General features: G+C 41.2%; 1 protein-coding gene across 1 annotated transcript in view; it reads right to left on the bottom strand.

Moving 5' to 3' along the window:
* Positions 1-6,192: 6,192 nt before the first annotated feature.
* The window catches only part of LOC118799843 (rootletin-like), a 72,148-nt gene continuing 57,465 nt past the window's right edge, over positions 6,193-20,875 (bottom strand). Inside the window, 2 exon segments of the mRNA XM_036559918.1 lie at positions 6,193-6,887; positions 13,013-13,186. Coding sequence (XP_036415811.1) covers positions 6,807-6,887; positions 13,013-13,186 — 255 coding nt within the window. The 3' untranslated portion in view covers positions 6,193-6,806.

Here is a 20,875-nt window from a genome sequence, read left to right as displayed (position 1 = left end):
CATTTCATCACCCCGCTGTTAAACAAGTGAGCACCCATGGGAGAAGTGGAGGAGGCAGCAGTGAGGAGAGGACTGGTTAGGTTAGCGTCAGTGAGCTAATCGGCTAGCCATGCAGGACATTTTTTAAGAAATTCGAGCATAACGTTCATAACGTGTGAGCTATTGGTTTGCGTGGATATAAACTTTGTGTAAAGCCGTGCTGTAGTGCCTTTCTTTCAGTTCTTGTTAGCTGTGTAGCCTTCAGCATGCTAACCAGCCAGCTAGCAGGAAACAGATGAGGTATTAGCAGTCGTGTAGCAGATGGAGCAGTTTGTAACTTACAGCCCACAAATCAAATATATGGTTTTGAAATGTGACGCATTCTAAAGTAGTTTATAGCTACAGCTTATAAACAGCTATGCCTGCTGTTATTTTCAGGTTTTAAAAGGAAAATGAGTCTTAGTGACACCCTGACACCCTTCACTTAAACCGATTAAGGTAAAGGAACAGCCTCTAAGATGGCGCTGGGGATTCCCCTGAGGAGAAATGCCCAGGCTGAGTGGACGAGGGCTGGTTAAAACCAGTATTGAAGCTGGGAATGTAGGTAAATAGTTAGTTAGCTAGCAAGTAGCATTATGTTGACCGAGAAGCAGTTCCTCCATTTAGCCTTGTGAGAAAGAGGACAACACAGTTCACCCACTGTTTTTCTATTGGCTCAATATTCCAATGAAATTGGCTCTACTGGTTGAATGAATAACCAGCTCTAAATGTAGGTATTGTGATATAAACTCAGTCTGTTCTACAGTTTCTGATTAGGTTGATCTAAAGAGTTCTCTAAAGCTGGTCCAACCTCACAACAGTAGCTATGAAAGAACGCGGAACATGGATAAGGACAGTCACTTCCTTAGCCAGTGTCCCCCTACCTGTCCTAATGATGCCTAACCAAACCTACACCTACACTCCATACTCATCTTACTCCTACATATTTCACTTTTTATGTTGTTTTTTCTTTTTTATCCTGTTAGCCCACTTCTGCAGCTGATTGTTTGTGTACTAGATCTACACCGATGCTGTATAGGTGCTCCATTCTGAAGTGTGGGTCATAGACTACGTGGGAAGGGATGGATTTATATAAACCTGTATTTACTTTTGTACTCTTTATGAATCCTTTTGACTGTACGAAGTCACTGGTGCTATCATACCTGTTCGACCACGGTGCTAGGGGAGGCAGCAGCAGCATCACAGGAACAGCTGGAGGAAGACGACTTTTATTTTGTAATAATTGCTTTACTGTATCATGTATTTGTCCTGTTGTGTGTTACTATCCTGTTTTTGTTTGTTTGTTTATGGGCTGTATCTTGTAACTGGTTGGCTCTGTAGAGAAGTTGCTTTTTTGTACTGATCTAGAACCTCAGATCAGCTTAAAAGAGCTACATCGGAGCGGTCATACCTCCACTTCAGGACTGTTTTTAACATGCCCTCGTCATACAAGTGGACACTCGCAAGGCAGTTTTCATTAGGAACGCACTCAGCCAGGCCAGCCTCAGTGAGCTAATTAACCAGCTAATGCAAATGTTTTAGAGCATGATGTAGATAAACTTGTTGAATAATTGCTGTATCTGGCTTAAAGGGGAATTCCACCATTTTTTAAATTTCTGCATAATTCGGAGATGTAAACAGTGATTCAGAGTGGTTTGGTGTGAAATGGTTCAGATGTCTGTACAGTGGTGGTGATAGGAACCAGGGGTCGCCATGACTACAACTCAACTATAGACATTTTATTTACTATCCAGAACCACCAGTGAACCTACACGAGTCCTCTGAGTCTATATGGAATGTTGATGATGGAAAATAGTGGAAAATCTGAAATAATAAGTTTTCCTTGGGGACTATTTTGCCTCACAGCGCCCTGCATGTATCCCTCCACCATGAATGGAGTTTAAGTTCTCAAAACTATCATAAAACAGTGTCTCAGTCATCAGGCAGTGAATTCATATCCATTTCATGTAGGAACTTTCTGTGAGGGAGCTTTTAGAGGTGGATGTCTGGTTCCTATCACCACCACTGTGAACAGTTCTGACTCGGTAAGTTTATCTAGAATGGAGCGTTTCACACCAAACCGCTCTGAATGGCTTTAGATTCTAACCTTTTAATTATGTAGAATTTTTTGAAAGATTGGTGGATTCAGGTTTAGAAAGAGGCCCTTTTTTTGTTGTTGCTAGCTGTGTAGCCCTTAGCCTGCTAACTAGCTAGCTAGCAGAGTAAAATAAAGTACTGCTGCAATCCGTACAAGATAGAGTAGTTTATTTCATAAAGTTTGAACTTATATTAAGTATTTTAAAGCATTTTATCAGCCTTATAAACAGCTTTGTGATTATTTTGTAAAGGAAATTGATTTAGATCACAGTAATATCGCAAGTTCTGCTCCTGAAGTCTGTGTTCATGTTGGCTCGATCCCTCGGCACACCAAGGGCTCATCCAGCAAGCTAGTACAGTGATGATACGGCCCTTAAGGTGGCATCAGGGATCCCCTCGAGAAGAAACAGCGAGGGCAGGTCAGTGAGGGCATATTTAAAACAGCCGTGCAGTGGAGGGCTACTACTATCCAAATGAGGGTGATGTCACAGGAGTGGCCTATCAGCACTGACCTCAACTACCGAGGCATTATCAATACCCAGTAACCATCAATATCCTCCCTCAGTACCAGCAGCAATGCAGCGGACAGCTCAGACAATCCTGACTTGAAATGGGACGCGAATCCTCCCAGAATCCAGCAGTGCAGACGTGAAGAACCGTCACGATTCAACAAGCTACTACTGCTGCTTACAGCTTACACGTCTTAGAACAAGATGCAGATAAACAACTAAATAAATACTTTTATACCACAAACCTGGAATCAGTCTGCTTTTTAGAAACTCACCCTGCACTCTTAAAAAAGAGGGTTCTTTAAGGGTTCCGTAGTAAACAAAATAGTTCTATATAGAACCGTGAACTTCAAAGAACCCTTTGTATGATTAAAGGGGTCTTTGCATTGTGAAACTGTTATGATGTCAAGCGTGTTGCAATAGAAGAACCCTTTTTGGTGCTACACATAGAACCATTGACAGTGGTTCTATGTGGGGCATAGAACCATATACAAAACTCCATCAATCTGAAGAATCTTTTCATCATGCAAACAAACATTTAAGCATGCACATGGTTTTTTGAGTGTTCATGGTTCTATATAGAACCCAAAGGGTTCTTCAGAATGATGGAGAATGTGCTGTAGATGGCTCTAACAGAACATTTTTGAAAAGGGTTCTATACAACACCAAAAAGGATCCTTTTATTGTTACAATGTCAAGCTTGTCACAACAGAACCCTTTTTTGTGCTACATAGAATCATCAACAGCACGTTCTCTATCAATCTGAAGAACCATTTTACCATGCAAAGAACCCTTTAATCATGCACATGGTTCTTTGAGTGTTCATGGTTCTATATAGATCCATTTTCTTTACTAAAGCGTTCTTCAGAATGAAGGAGAACGTGCTGTAGCTGGTTCTATGTAGAACCTTTTTGAAAATTATTCTATTCAGCGTCAAAAAGGGTACTTCTATTGTTATGATGTCAAGCTTGTTACAACAGAAGAACCCTTTTTTGTGCAATATAGAACCATCGACAGCACATTCTCCATCAATCTGAAGAACCATTTCACGATGTAAAATGATGCAAAGGGTTCTTTGAGTGTTCGTGGTTCATTTTCTTGATGAAAGAACCCTGAAGAACCATCTTTTTAAGAGTATTACTACTAATAATAATGATAATCAGTGCAGAACTCACAGTGACTCACAAGGGCTTTTATCTTTTATGTTTAAACAGGTCAAACACACAGGGGTTAAATTCCCAGATCAAACCAAGTCTTAGACTAAAGTAAAACCAAATGAGGCTTCGGCATATAAAAAAATCTAGGACTAGGTTTAATCTTTGGCCACAGAACTAATACAGACCAGACTATAGATAAAATATTAAAATTCAAGTATTCACACTCCATTAACTGAGACTGTGGCACAAACACACAGTGAGAGTAGTGTGTGGTTAACAGAGAGACCAGGTCCCCACACTGACAAAGTACAAACACCAACGAGCTGAACAGACAGTGTGTGTGTGTGTGTGTGTGTGTGTGTGTGCGTGTGTGTGTGTGTGTGTGTGTGTGTGAGTGTATCTGCTGGTAGTTTCTAGAGTGGAGTGCAACGTTTTGTTGTGGTGGGCCAAAAAACACCTTGCTCTAAAATTCAGTCTAAGGATGTTCTTCAAGCCGGTGGTCTCAAAACCTTTAGGGGGGCTGGTGGTCGCGTGGAGGGAGGTTGTGGGTTCCAATCCCAGGACTGACTGGTTGTGCTGTTGGGCAGTCCCCCAGGTGGCGCTGTACTGCTCCCAGACTGGACAGGCACTCTTAAAAATGGTTCTTCAAGGGTTCTTAAAGTGATTCTATAGAGAACCATGGACAATGTTTCTTCAGATTGTTGGAAAATGTGTTGTATATGGTTCTATATCGCACCAAACAGGGTTCTTCTACTGTTGCAAGCTTGACATCGTAAAAATAGAAGAACCTTTTTGGTGCCATTTTCACAAAGGTTCTATATAGAACCATATGCAACACATTCTCAATCTATCTGAAGAACCATTTAAGCAAAAATAGTGCTATATAGAACTCAAGGTCCTACACAGAACCATTCCCTTTACTAAAGGACCCCTGAAGAACCATCTTTTAGAAGAGCACAGTCAACCAGGCATCTGAATGTGTTGTATATGGTTCTATAACAATAACAATAGCAGAACGCTTTTTTGTGCTATGTAGAACAATGTACAACACGTTCTCCATCAATCTGAAGAACCATTTCACCTTGCAAAAAATATTTAAGCAAACATGGTTCTTTGAGTGTTCATGGTTCTATACAGAACCATTGTCTTTACCAAAGAACCCATGAAGAACCATCTTTTTAAGACAAATGCTGTATACAGTCTGAAAGTCTGAGCCACGAGTGAAAATGCATCTATTTTACATTCTTTTCTAAATTAATGCATTTTTAAAAAATTATAAATGATATTATCAGCATAAAACTTGAGTGAAAAGTAGCTGGGAGTGCTGGGATTTGTTGGTGGATTTGCTGTTCTTTGTGTGGTCAGTGTGGAGGAGACATATTACATTCATTCATTATGAGACAGGAACATTAGAACCGTACAGTAAATTACATTAACAAGCACAGTCAGTGTAGAGGAACAGAGCCTTTATCTCTAAAAATTACTGCATCTTCCTAAAAAAGTAAAGTCATATTTCAGACTTAGTGTCAGTTTTGGAGTCATAAACACTGTTTTATAAGCTGGTTTGAAAAAATAATTCAGTTACTTCACATTATCTTCTAAACTACTCCTGAACGTCTGCTTTCAAAATCACTGTAACGTACGCCCTCGTTTCAGAGTGTAGCTATGGCTACGTTCACATTACAAGCCTCGTTGCTCAAATCCGATCTCTCTGACTCGATGGTTCACACTCGTTTAGGTAAGTGACTCAAATCTGTCATTAATGTGATGAACCGGCGTCCTGAAATGACCCTCATGAGCTCATCCTACTCAGTAACGTCACGTGAATGAATCACGTTCATCATCAGCACAAACTAACGAGCAGAACGAGCTTCGCTGAGAAGATAATTAACTCTGATCAGCTCTCAGCTTCATTATTAGAGCGAGACGAAGGAGAAAAAGGTGAGATGAGCTGCTTTTCCACCGTTTACAGGCTTTAACTTCTGTTCGGCGCTGCTGCCATGGTAACGCTGAATGATGGCGCAGTGCAGTGGAGAAAAAGCACATGAATTCCGATCTGAGCGTCACATTAAAGTCACGTGGCCAAGAATCGGATACGTATCCGATCTAGGACCACATACGAAAGTGGCTCAGGTCAGATCAGATCAAATCAGATTTGTGTGTCCACATAGCCCTGAAAACATCAGATCTGAGTCACATTAGGGCAAAAAAATCAGATTTGCGCCACTTGAACCTGGTAATATGAATGTAGCATAAGTGGCTCAGGTCGGATTTGAAAAGATCGGATTTGCGTGTCCACACAGCCCTGAAAACATCAGATCTGAGTCACATTATGGCAAAAAATCGGATTTGTGCCACTTCAACCTGGTAATGTGAACGTAGCCTAAGTGGCTCAGGTCGGATTTGAAAAGATCGGATTTGCGTGTCCACACAGCCCTGAAAACATCAGATCTGAGTCACATTATGGCAAAAAATCTGATTTGCGCCACTTCAACCTGGTAATATGAACGTAGCCTATGGCTGTTTTTGGACTCTCGGACTCTCCGTCTCTTCTTCCCCTGATCAGATGTGGCTCGGATGCCACAGCAGTGCGTGAACATTTGTGTGTGTGTGTGAATTTGGTCCTATAAAGACGCAGGTTCACAATACTAAACCCCAGAGAGCTGAATGAGGACCCGTTTTTGCCTGATTAAACACTCATGATTACAATTCAGAGCAAACACTGGTCCTGGATCAGTATCAGTGCCGTTAGTGTAGGAGAGTCTTTCATTCGGTGTTTCTGCAGCCTCCTCAGCCGCCGGCGCCTCAAGTCTGTAATGCTTCTGTGCTGCAAACGGCATCAGGCGCAGGAGTGATGGTGCCTGAGTTTCTCCTGCAGTGGTTCTGATGCAGGAAGCTGATCTGAGATCAGTGCTGTGTTTACTATGTAGAGTTTGAGACTGTGCCTTCAGTGTATCAGCTCTGTGTCATCAGCGTGTTGGGGATGGAGGGCCTGCAGTGTGTATCAGTTCTGGCTGGTCTGAGATCAGTGGCTCAGTGGTAGTGACCCCAGAGACGGATGCCTGCGCCGTAACTCGTGCTGCAGCTGCTCCTTCAGCGTGGACACCTGCAACACACACACGTTTGATTTTACACTTTCAGGCTTTCAGGACACGGGGTCCTGGGGTATACGGGGTATATATATAGAATTGCTGGATCTTGAAAAGACCAATAGAGATGGTGAACAATTACTGGAAAAAAAATGTCATATTTCATCAGAAGTTAAGTTGTTCTTTCCTTCTACTGTACACAGATACCATTTTGTAGATAGGATCTCTTTCTATATATTATATATACGTTATATATGTAATGGTATGCCCCATTCCTGTATCTTGAACATGAACAGACTAATAGAAATGGTGAACAATTATTTGGAAAAAAATTAAAATTATTAACATTAAAAAAAAATCCATTAGAGGTTAAGAATGTTTCTTTCCTTCTTCTGTAAAGTTGTAAAATCTCCATTTTGGAGATAGGAGGTTTTGCTCTGACAGCCAGGAAATAAGTACAAATATCTAGCAATAATAATATGTTCCTTATTCATGATATATATGTAGGTACCTATATGCCCCATATGTAATTTATATATTCGCACTGTCCAAAAAAACCCTATGTATCTCCATTTTTTAATATTGTTTCCCCACATCATTTGAGCAGAGCAGCTGTTGTGTGTATTGTGTGAAGATTTCAGGACAAATGGAGCAAATTTGCTTGGAATAAAATTCCTTTACGTTAACTTACACTAAAATAAGAGTTTCCTGAGACTAATCCTATTCTTAACCTGAGAAAAAAGAAATGGTTTTGCTCATTCAGACATCTGAAACAAGCTTTTGTAAAAACATGTTTTAAAGTCTTTCTGTTCTGTAGGCTGGAAATGTTTTCCTCTGGTTTTACTGCAGTCTGGACATGTTTGTCCTGAAAACGTGCAAAAAGAGACACACATTCCAAAGACCAGTGATCAAAGGCCAAAGGTCATACAACCAGACACAGCAGTCTGGCCTTTTGACTGGCCAGGTGATTGTAACGATGACCCCCTGCAGCAGGTCTAAGACCAGTTTGGTGCCATGAGGTCCAGTTATGACATTCGTGTACCAAAACTATTCATAGTAAAGTTTTATGTGACCATTTTCCAAATTCTCCTTATTTTTTACAAGTAACCTCTTATTCTCCAGGGTATATTTTGGATTTTCCATCTGAATTTATGCCCAAATCTTAAGGCAAATTATTCAGTAACTGCATGAAATAAATGTAGTGTTGGTGTTTTTTGTAAAAGCTCCACTCAAATGAACAGCAAATGTGTTTTATGAACATAAAGCTATATGCTTACGATTTACTGCTGAAAGCCAGAAATCTTAGACGCGCTTTTTATTTTTTATAAAAAAAATTTTTACAGTGCAGATCACTGAAGAGACTCCACCTGAGATCCAGTTTACAGCTCAGATTTGTGGAAAAATGGGTCAACTTTCAGTAGAAAAGTTCAGCTTCTTTTATTATAAGGGTTTAAAATTACATCACCATCTATTTGACTGGAAAGAAGACAGTTACAGCTCTCATATGACCCCCACCTTTAGAATGTAGCTTATGAAATATGAGTTATGAAGTAAAGAACATGACAAAAGAGTACTATATGTAAATAAGGTCTGTTCTGGTTGGCTGTCCTGTAGTGCACCTCAATCAAAAAACAGGCCAGGCTGAAACACTCCTTATAACTTCAGTGTGAATGGGCGGGGCTAAACTGCTGTAGGTTGAATAGGCGGATATACGGAAATGTATTGTTTTTTGTGACACCACGAAAACAATTCATTTAAAATGAGCTGTTTTGCATCTTAGTTTCCATATATGGCAAAAATTCTGTGTTTAGACTGCAGTCGAATCAGATTAGTTTCTCAAATCAGATCTCTTGAGGCGACTGTCCGTTCTGTTATTTGCGAGTGATCAGACCGGATTTGTGTGTCCAGACGTCACCAGTCTATCTGCATGGGTTGCCGTGCTAACGGCGTTGGCGTCAGTAACTACATAGCTAAGTTGATGATGCGGATTTCAAACACAGATGCTGGACAGATGGAGGAGCAGCATCTCGACCTCCAAACACTAATCTTTGGAGCTCTTCCTGAATCCCAGCACTTCATCACTCTGGATTTGACACCGTCGTCGTTTGTTGAGTTGTGAGTATCATTGAAATCTTATTTGAGCATCCAGACTGAAACACATCTGTAAAAATCCGATTGGAGTCACATTTCAAACCACCTCCAAATGTCGTTTGGAGAAATCTGATTTCATGTGTTTTTTTGCTGTTCAGACTATCAAAAATCGACCTGGATTCAATCTGGATATGACAAAAATCTAATTTCATGTGTTTTTTTTTTTTTTGCTGTTTAGACTATCAAAAACAATCTGGTTACAACCTGGATATGACAAAAATCTGATTTTATGTGTTTTTTGCTGTTCAGACTATCAGAAATCAATCTGAAAACAATCTGGATATGACAAAAATCTAATTTCATGTGGTTTTTTTTGCTGTTTAGACTATCAAAAACAATCTGGATACAACCTGGATATGACAAAAATCTGATTTTATGTGTTTTTTGCTGTTCAGACTATCAGAAATCAATCTGAAAACAATCTGGATATGACAAAAATCTAATTTCATGTGGTTTTTTTTGCTGTTTAGACTATCAAAAACAATCTGGATACAACCTGGATATGACAAAAATCTGATTTTATGTGTTTTTTGCTGTTCAGACTATCAGAAATCAATCTGAAAACAATCTGGATATGACAAAAATCTAATTTCATGTGGTTTTTTTTGCTGTTTAGACTATCAAAAACAATCTGGATACAACCTGGATATGACAAAAATCTGATTTTATGTGTTTTTTGCTGTCCAGACTATAAAAACAACCTGGATATGACAAAAATCTGATTTTATGTGTTTTTTTTTGCTCTTTAGACTAAAATCAATCTGGATACAATCTGGATTTGTAGAAATTAGATCATCTTAAAAAAAATCGAATCATCTTAACAACCACTCTTAGTCAGTTAATTATGCATAATTAAACAAACAGCTGCAGTAAGTCAGTGAATGAGACCTTTTCCTTTGATTTCTCAATGTTTTTGTTTAGTGTGTGAACCTGCAGACAGTCTCTGACAGAAGGAAGAGTCAGTATTGATCCTCTCAGCACTGACGGCTTCAAACAGCTGAAAAACACTGCTGAGCTGGTTTGTGTTTAATATGAGACCTAATATTCACTATAGGGTTTAAATCTGGACTCTGACCGGCCAAAAGCACCAGTAAAAACCATGATATTATGGTCTTGGGCTATTTTGCATGGGAGTGTGTATTTTAAAACCTTAGCATTGTTTACATACTACAAATGAGCATTTGGCACCTTCAGAACCCCCAACCCAAATAAAACACTTCAGCCCATTTGGTCCAAGTGCCCTCCTCATGTGAGTAAGGGCATTTGGTTAGATGATGTTATCTGGTTGTTTCAAAACACATAAATGCATTTAAAACCTATTTCCATATAACTGGAACACATTTCTGGCAGCTTCAGGCCTTCAGTTCATTACACTTACTTTTGGCAAAGCATAAAACTACCTGTAAATGCGAATGAGCTGCTTTGGCTCTGTTCTGCTTTTATAATACAGGCTTATAAACTGTGAATTATAAGAGCTCAGAAATGACTCAGCTCTGTTACTTGTAAAGTAAACGCACGTTTCCGGGCAGCTAGCAGGACAATAATGAGCCACATGTTGGTATGTGATGTTGTTTCTAAGCTTGACACCAACGGCAACACTTTAATTCATTAGATGAGCACGTCCAGCTATAAAACTGCTTCACTTTTAGCATCTACAGCTGAAAAAGCTTCAGATTATCTCTGTTCACAGCAAGACCGACAAATGACACAATGAGTTTATGGTGCTTAATGATGCAGCTATTCTTATGTGAAGAAGACTTTAACCCATTCACTAAATGTAGTTTAGTAAGGAGAACGCTACAGAACGGGTTCTAAAATAGCTTTATTAACAGTCAGATTGGGATTTTCTATTGTTTTGAATAAAATCAATGTTTAATGATGAGTAATAAGGCTCAGTTTTGGCCATATGGATAAATATTGTTAAGTTACTATATGTGGAATGTGACGACTTCCTCTACCTGAACAGCTCAAAGATGATACACTACACTACACTACAGTTAAAGGAGATGTCCACTGATTTTTCAAAAATCCTACGTAATTAAATGGTTAAGATGTAAACAGAGTGATTCAGAGTGGTTTGGTGTGAAACGCTCCGTTCTAGATAAACTTACCGAGTCAGAACTGTTCACAGTGGTGGTGATAGGAACCAGACGTCCACCTCTAAAAGCTCCCTCACAGAAAGTTCCTACATGAAATGGTTATGAATTCACTGCCTGATGACTGAGACACTGTTTTATGATAGTTTAGAGAACTTAAACTCCATTCATGGTGGAGGGATACATGCAGGGCGCTGTGAGGCAAAATAGTCCCCAAAGAAAACTGATTATTTCAGATTTTCCACTATTTTCCATCATCAACATTCCATATAAGACTCGTGTAGGTCCACTGGTGGTTCTGGATAGTAAATAAAATGTCTATATTTGTGATGTAGTCATGGCGACCCCTGGTTCCTATCACCACCACTGTAAAGACGTCTGAACCATTTCGCACCAAACCACTCTGAATAACTGCATCTCAAGGACGGAATTCTTCAGAAATTTTGAAAAAATTGGTGGAATTCTCCTTTAAGTCATATCACCAAAAACAAGCACACATCACATTTATTGTCCACGTCTGTGGAAGAGTGCAGCGAGGTGGAGACTTGGAGCAAATGGGCTGAAGTTTTATTGGCTTGGGGGTCTTTTAAAGCTGGAACACACCTGTCTGTTCTGGGTCAAAACATATATCACTGTCTGTTATATCATATCCTACACTTTTCTTCTGTTTTATTCATATTTTCCTTTTTTCCTTATTTTTATTTTCCCTTTAGGTCAACTTAAACCAGGTGTGTGGTTTCATGTACGAAGTATGGTTATAATTCATTCTTACATGACCACTTTCAATCTCTCTTTATCCCTTACTTTGATTCTGTGCCTTTAAGACTGTATTACGGTCATCACAGAAATCATCACAAATCCAAAACGGTACTGGAGAGCATATAGTACATTTAGGCCCCGTCCCATTTCACCCCTCGCCTCTACCACTTAGCCTTTACCCCTCCGTTTTGTGTGTTCTCGTCTAGGGGTAGGGTGTCCTGATTCTTGTTGAGATAGAGGGGGAGGGTGAAGTGTTGGGGCTACATGACCCTCCAAACTGAGGTTTTTCAGAGACTCCAAACAGAGAGTTATGAGAAAAAAAGAAAAAAAAAACCGGTAAAATGGAGAACAAGAGACCAGAGAAACCCACAAATGTGAGAATTTTCTTTGTTAAAAATTACAATAACCATCATATTATCTTAGTTTAATGTTGTTTCAGTGTATTATGATCCTTTTCTTCGTAACAAGCATTAAAAATCACTAGCAGTCCTGATGTCTCGGTAGCTAGCTAAGTGAATTTCCCGTTCCACCTTAAATAGTCCAGCAGTTCTGAAGCCTGAAGTGTCAGAATGTAACTGCTGCTCCATTTAAGGTGGAACAGGAAAATTTGAACGAGAAGCTGGTGAATATCTGACTTCAGCTTCATATCACTGAAGAATTAGGGGGGAGTGATAATAAATAATTGCCCCCCTCTTTGAAGATCATATGATGCCCTAAATGTAACTAAAGCCCAGCAGTGAGGAGCTGAACTTTACCCTCCTCTGCTGTCACTGCAGACTGGCAGGGTCGCCTACAGAGCAGCGCTGGCAGCTGTTAATGAAGTGATGCTGTTTTTATTTGAGGGTTCCTTTGGGACTGGGCCTTTGAAACTTTAGCAATGTTTACATAATCACTTCAAATTCCTTTATTTAAAAAAGAGGGAAATTTAGTTTTCCATGATATGGCCCTCCAAGCTTTATCCTGAACTGTATCTCCAAATGAGAACCTCTCTCAGACGTGCTGAAAGCTCGTGGGTACTAATTATCCTGATCTCGTGTGGATGAAGCTCACTGACCTCCTCTGGCTTTAATGAATAACTAGCTGCTCTGGGGTGTTTGGAGTGCAGTCTGTCTTTAACTGTGTCCGGTGGTCAGTACCTGCTCCTCCAGCCCCTTCACCCTCTGCCTGTGTGCTCTCTCTCGAGCAGCCAGTGTTCGCTCTGCTTCTCTCTGACTGGCTCTCAGTCGCTCCGCCTCCCGCTGGGCGTCGTCACGCTGACGGACAGACTGCTCACTCGCCGTGTGAGACGCTTCCAGCTCTGCAAGCTGAGCCTGGAACACACACACACACACACACACACACACACACACACACACACACCACACACACACACACACAGGATTATATATGTGTACATACCAATGCTTCACTTCCAGTCACAACAGCCAGTAAGTACTCTTAAAAAAAGACGGTTCTTCCAGGGTTCTTTAGTCAAGAAAACGGTCATTATTAGCACCATGAGCACTCAAAGAACCTTTTGCATGAATAAATGGTTCTTTGCATCATGAAATGGTTCTTCAGATTGATGGAGAATGCGCTATAGACGGTTCAATATAGAATATTTCTGGAAAAGGTTCCATATAGCACCCAAAATGGTTCCTCAGATTGATGAAAAATGTGCACTAATGTGCTACAGATGGTTGCTTCTTGAAAAGGGTTCTATATAGAACCCAAAAGTGATCTTCTATTTCTCCAAGCTTGACATTGTAACAATAGAAGAACCCTTTCGGGTGCTATATGGAACCCTTTTCAGAAATATGCTATATAGAACCATCCACAGCACACCGTCCATCAATCTGAAGAACACTTTTGAGTGCTATATAGAACCTCTATACATCTACAGCACAATTCCACCAATCTGAAAAACCCTTTTGGGTGCTATATAGAACCCTTTTCAGAAATATTCTGTATAGAACCATCTACAGCACGTTGTCCATCAATCTGAAGAACACTTTAGTGTGTTATATAGAACCCTTTTCAAAAATGGTTCTATACAGAACCATCTACAGTACACTGTCCATCAATCTGAAGAACGCTTTTGGGTGCTATACAGAACCCTTTTCAGGAAAATTCTATATAGAACCATCTATAGCACATTCTCCATCAATCCGAAGAACCACTACACCATGCGAAGAACCACTTAATCACGCAAAAGATCTTCGAGTGCTCTTGATATAGAATCATAGGCCAGTAACACACACACACACACACACAGACACACACACACACACACTCACACACACACACACACACACACACACACACACACACACTCACACACACACACACACACACACACACACACTTTCTCTGATGGATTAAGTCCAGTGTAAACAAACACAGCTGTGCAGAAAAAATCTAAACAACAGCGAAACATCAGCGTCAGCGCTCGAGCCTGCGGCGACGTACCCACCAAACACGAGCAGGCGCACGAGTCGCTGTGCTGAAGTGTCCCGAGACATAAAGAGCAGCTCACAGTGCTTCACTCTTCAAAACCAGCCAAGCTTCAGCTCAAACATCGCTGCCTCGTTTAAATGAGAAAACTGAGATCTGACCAGCGCCAGCGAGCGCACATTCCTGTCCAGCACAACTCCAGATTACATCTGGATTTTCCTTTTTCTCTGTTTATCCTTCCTGTCATTCGGAATGAACTGCATTTCAATTTTTTGAATGTGATGCAAACAACTTGTATGAGAGTGAATACAGGATCTCAAGATGTCCAGACCTGCCCTGAGATGGTTTACGATGGAAAATGAGACAAACAAACTTTTTATTCTCTGATACGGTTTGATTAATTAAATGCAAAAAATCCTTCCAAAGGTTTAGTTTAACATTAATCAGCTCTGTGCTTATACTTAAGCACGTTCATGTTCCAGTTTAAGCACGTTCATGTTCCAGTTTAAGCACGTTCACGTTCCAGTTTAAACACGTTCATGTTCCAGTTTAAGCATGTTCATGTTCCAGTTTAAGCATGTTCATGTTCCAGTTTAAGCACGTTCATGTTCCAGTTTAAGCACGTTCACGTTCCAGTTTAAACACGTTCATGTTCCAGTTTAAGCATGTTCATGTTCCAGTTTAAGCATGTTCATGTTCCAGTTTAAGCACGTCATGTTCCAGTTTAAGCACGTCATGTTCCAGTTTAAGCACGTTCATGTTCCAGTTTAAGCACGTTCACGTTCCAGTTTAAGCACGTTCACGTTCCAGTTTAAGCACGTTCATGTTCCAGTTTAAGCACGTCATGTTCCAGTTTAAGCAAGTTCATGTTCCAGTTTAAACACGTTTATGTTCCAGTTTAAGCACGTCATGTTCCAGTTTAAACACGCTTATGTTCCAGTTTAAGCACGTCATGTTCCAGTTTAAGCACGTTCATGTTCCAGTTTAAGCACGTTCATATTCCAGTTTAAGCACGTTCACGTTCCAGTTTAAGCATGTTCATGTTCCAGTTTAAGCGCGTTCATATTCCAGTTTAAGCACGTTCACGTTCCAGTTGAGGCATGTTCATGTTCCAGTTTAAGCACGTTCACGTTCCAGTTTAAGCACGTCATGTTCCAGTTTAAACACGTTTATGTTCCAGTTTAAGCACGTCATGTTCCAGTTTAAACACGTTTATGTTCCAGTTTAAACACGTTTATGTTCCAGTTTAAGCACGTCATGTTCCAGTTTAAGCACGTTCATGTTCCAGTTTAAGCACGTTCACGTTCCAGTTTAAGCATGTTCACGTTCCAGTTTAAACACGTTTATGTTCCAGTTTAAGCACGTCATGTTCCAGTTTAAGCACGTTCATGTTCCAGTTTAAGCATGTTCATGTTCCAGTTTAAACACGTTTATGTTCCAGTTTAAGCACGTTCATGTTCCAGTTTAAGCACGTCATGTTCCAGTTTAAACACGTTTATGTTCCAGTTTAAGCACGTCATGTTCCAGTTTAAGCACGTTCATGTTCCAGTTTAAGCATGTTCATGTTCCAGTTTAAGCGCGTTCATATTCCAGTTTAAGCACGTTCATATTCCAGTTTAAGCACGTTCACGTTCCAGTTTAAGCATGTTTATGTTCCAGTTTAAGCGCGTTCATATTCCAGTTTAAGCACGTTCACGTTCCAGTTGAGGCATGTTCATGTTCCAGTTTAAGCACGTTCACGTTCCAGTTTAAGCACATTAATGTTCCAGTTTAAGCACGTTAATGTTCCAGTTTAAGCACGTTCACGTTCCAGTTTAAGCACGTTCACGTTCCAGTTTAAGCACATTTATGTTCCAGTTTAAGCGCGTTCACGTTCCAGTTTAAGCGCGTTTATGTTCCAGTTTAAGCACGTTCACGTTCCAGTTTAAGCACGTTCACGTTCCAGTTTAAGCACATTTATGTTCCAGTTTAAGTGCGTTCACGTTCCAGTTTAAGCGCGTTTATGTTCCAGTTTAAGCACGTTCACGTTCCAGTTTAAGCACGTTCACGTTCCAGTTTAAGCACATTTATGTTCCAGTTTAAGCGCGTTCACGTTCCAGTTTAAGCGCGTTTATGTTCCAGTTTAAGCACGTTCACGTTCCAGTTTAAGCACGTTCACGTTCCAGTTTAAGCACATTTATGTTCCAGTTTAAGCGCGTTCACGTTCCAGTTTAAGCGCGTTTATGTTCCAGTTTAAGCACGTTCACGTTCCAGTTTAAGCACATTTATGTTCCAGTTTAAGCACGTTCACGTTCCAGTTTAAGCACGTTCACGTTCCAGTTTAAGCACATTTATGTTCCAGTTTAAGCGCGTTCACGTTCCAGTTTAAGCGCGTTTATGTTCCAGTTTAAGCGCGTTCACGTTCCAGTTTAAGCGCGTTCACGTTCCAGTTTAAGCGCGTTCACGTTCCAGTTTAAGCGCGTTCACGTTCCAGTTTAAGCACGTTCACGTTCCAGTTTAAGCACGTTCACGTTCCAGTTTTAGCACATTTATGTTCCAGTTTAAGCGCGTTCACGTTCCAGTTTAAGCGCGTTTATGTTCCAGTTTAAGCACGTTCACGTTCCAGTTTAAGCACGTTCACGTTCCAGTTTAAGCACATTTATGTTCCAGTTTAAGCGCGTTTATGTTCCAGTTTAAGCGCGTTCACGTTCCAGTTTAAGCGCGTTCACGTTCCAGTTTAAGCGCGTTCACGTTCCAGTTTAAGCACGTTCACGTTCCAGTTTAAGCACGTTCACGTTCCAGTTTAAGCACGTTCACGTTCCAGTTTTAGCACATTTATGTTCCAGTTTAAGCGCGTTCACGTTCCAGTTTAAGCGCGTTTATGTTCCAGTTTAAGCACGTTCACGTTCCAGTTTAAGCACGTTCACGTTCCAGTTTAAGCACATTTATGTTCCAGTTTAAGCGCGTTCACGTTCCAGTTTAAGCGCGTTTATGTTCCAGTTTAAGCACGTTCACGTTCCAGTTTAAGCACATTTATGTTCCAGTTTAAGCGCGTTCACGTTCCAGTTTAAGCGCGTTTATGTTCCAGTTTAAGCACGTTCACGTTCCAGTTTAAGCACGTTCATGTTCCAGTTTAAGCATGTTCACGTTCCAGTTTAAGCACGTTCACGTTCCAGTTTAAGCACGTTCACGTTCCAGTTTAAGCACATTTATGTTCCAGTTTAAGCGCGTTCACGTTCCAGTTTAAACGCGATCATGTTCCAGTTTAAGCACGTTCACGTTCCAGTTTAAGCACATTTATGTTCCAGTTTAAGCGCGTTCACGTTCCAGTTTAAACGCGATCATGTTCCAGTTTAAGTGCGTTCACGTTCCAGTTTTCTTTTCCAAACTGCTTTTAAAAGCACATTTTGGCCTCTTTTCCACTGCAGGGCCGAACGGTTCTGAGCACAGGGGGGAACCGTTCCAATGTCGTTTCCATACGGACACAGTTTGACACGGAACGCCCGTTTTTTTGGCACGGTTAGCTAACCGTACTCGGGGCCACAGAACCATTTGGTGGGATGGCGTAACGCCGTAGCTATTCGCTGGAGCTGGAGCCTCCTAGCTAAGCTAACGCTAGCTTCCCCTCTCCTAGTTAACTTAGCATAGCTGAAGAGACCCAAACACCCCAGTGCAGGTCCGATTCGACTAACTGCTCTGATATCACAGGTATAGATGATAAAAACAGCGAGAGCAAAGTCGACTGATCGGTGTTGGAGTGACAGAAAGCCGAAATTGGACCGGTTCTGTAGTGCTTTGAGCTCCAGCCTGCTAGGCTAAGCTAAAGCGAGTGCACAGTGCCTCCCACTGAGGTACAGGCTCGGTTCTAGCAATCCTATGATTAAAAACACCCATTTAGAGGATAAAGGCTCGTATCTGAGAGCACAAATTCGTATGTCTGGTGTTGAAGTGACAGAAAGATAAAAAATAGACCAGTTCTGTGGTGTTTTGAGCTGCACCCTGCCAGCCGACGCTAATGCTAGTGTAGCTAGTTATCCGGCTACAGGTGGAACCCACCGCAGTACAGGCTGTTTCAGTAACAGACGCTCAAATAACCCCCGTTTAGAGGATAAAGAAGATGAGAGCAGCTGAGAGAGAGACTGGAGTTGGAGTTACAGACGGAATCAGACGTGTTTGTGGTGGGTGGTGTGTGCATGACTATTAGCCTGTTAGCAGTTAGCCACTCGTTTGTGTAGGTTTCTTGGGTATTTCCTGGTTATGATTTAGCGGTACAACAGATGAAAAAGGAAACCGTAACCGGTCTCAAGAGTCTGGACCAGCGCGGAACGGCCCAGTGCGGCCCGGAGAAACATTTGGCTCAATAGTGGAAAAGCGGCCTTTGAAACTCAAAGGTGGTTTAAACACTGATAACTGTCACAACATGGGGATAAAATGCTTGACCCTTGGCTTTATTCTCAATAGAAGGCCTTTTATCAGCTGTTCCTTCAGTTTTACAGCTTTTGCAAAGAAATATGTCGAGATGTAAACACCTTCCTCTTTAATAACGTTACGTTTTCCCGCAAATCCACAAAGAAAATATGCTCATTTCCTGAAAACGCTCTGAAACGTGAGGCGTCCCGAAACCCTTTGGGGGAAATGTCCACATGTAAATCGTTGCCCTGCGTCCCAGTGAGTCCCAGCTGAGTATCTGAGTGTGGTGAAGTGTTCAGCATTGTTCCTAACTGAAAGCACATGTGTCTCGAGGCCGGAGTGTTTTTCCTGAGAGCCCCTCACACACCAGCCTTCATTTGCCTTTCATTAGCCTACATTACACACACCAGCCTCACTCAGCCTTCCACAGGAGAGGCAGCGGACACACTGCTGCAGCACCACAGCGCCCTCTCAAGGCCAAGTCCTACTACTACATGCTACAAAGCACTCACTATTTTAGCAATACTCAGTCCTGGGACCTCCACAGCTGGACACAAGGATTTTCCATAAAAACTTTAATGTTCGTACGCTCTGAGCTCGACTGAGCACAGAAAATTTACTTAGAGCTAAATTCTCAGGCATTTTTATATGAGTAAAGCAACAGGTGTAGTGCAATCATGAAAATGGGTGTAGTGTAACCAAGGAAACGGGTGTAATGTATCTGTGGAAGTGAGTGAAGTGTAATCACGGAAATGGGTGTAGCTTAACTATAGAAATGGGTGTACTATAACCATGGAAATGGGGGTAGCGTTACCATGGAAATGGGTGTAGTCTTACCATAGAAATGGGTGTACTATAACCATGGAAACGGGTGTAGTCTAACTATAGAAATGGGTGTACTATAACCATGGAAATGGGGGTAGCGTTACCATGGACACGGGTGTAGTCTTACCATAGAAATGGGTGTACTATAACCATGGAAATGGGGGTAGCATAACCACGGAAACGGGTGTAGCATAACCATAGAAATGGGTGTACTATAACCATGGAAACAGGTGTGGTCTAACTATAGAAATGGGTGTACTATAACCATGGAAATGGGGGTAGTCTAACTATAGAAATGGGTGTACTATAACCATGGAAATGGGGGTAGCGTTACCATGGAAACGGGTGTAGTCTTACCATAGAAATGGGTGTACTATAACCATGGAAACAGGTGTAGTCTAACTATAGAAATGGGTGTACTATAACCATGGAAACAGGTGTAGTCTAACTATAGAAATGGGTGTACTATAACCATGGAAACAGGTGTAGTCTAACTATAGAAATGGGTATACTATAACCATGGAAATGGGGGTAGCATTACCATGGAAATGGGTGTAGTCTTACCATAGAAATGGGTGTACTATAACCATGGAAACAGGTGTAGTCTAACTATAGAAATGGGTGTACTATAACCATGGAAATGGGGGTAGCGTTACCACGGAAACGGGTGTAGTCTTACCATAGAAATGGGTGCACTACAACCATGGAAATGGGGGTAGCGTGACTATGGAAACGGGTGTAGTCTTACCATAGAAATGGGTGCACTATAACCATGGAAACGGGTGTAGCGTAACCATGTAAATGGGAGCAGTGTGACCACTGAAATGGGTGTAGCGTAGCTGTGGAAATGGGTGAAATGTAACCATGCAAACGGGTGTAGCACAACCACTGAAAGTAGGTGTAACATAATGAAAATGAGTGTAACCATGGTAACGAGTGTAGTGTAACCATGGAGGAGAGAGTATCCCAGTGATCCTCATATCAGTGATACAGTTTTACCTCAGATGGAATTTTATCAATCAGCTCCTGTTTCAATTGTATCTCTTTACTAGCATCGGGCTAGGTGAGGGGGGGGCATCCTACCCACCCAGAGAGATGGCTGTAGGATGTAGGATGATATGGCCAATGATTAGATGGATGCGTTAACTGAATTTCTATCATTTTCTATTTCAGATTACGAGATCAGAGTGCACCAGTACCATCTAGCCGCTTCTTCAGAAGTACCCCAGATAATTTAAACAGGAGCTACTGGTGGCATTTTTGTGCATCACCATGCTTAAAGAAGAATTTTGGTAAAAATAACAAATGTACATAAATTTACCCCTTAACCCAAACGCAGCCGATCAGCCAAG

The sequence above is a fragment of the Colossoma macropomum genome, unplaced genomic scaffold (genome assembly GCF_904425465.1).
Source record: "Colossoma macropomum unplaced genomic scaffold, Colossoma_macropomum, whole genome shotgun sequence".
NCBI lineage: Eukaryota > Metazoa > Chordata > Actinopteri > Characiformes > Serrasalmidae > Colossoma > Colossoma macropomum.
The sequence above is the reverse complement of the archived record's forward strand: the minus strand, read 5'-3'. Positions and strand labels throughout refer to the sequence as shown.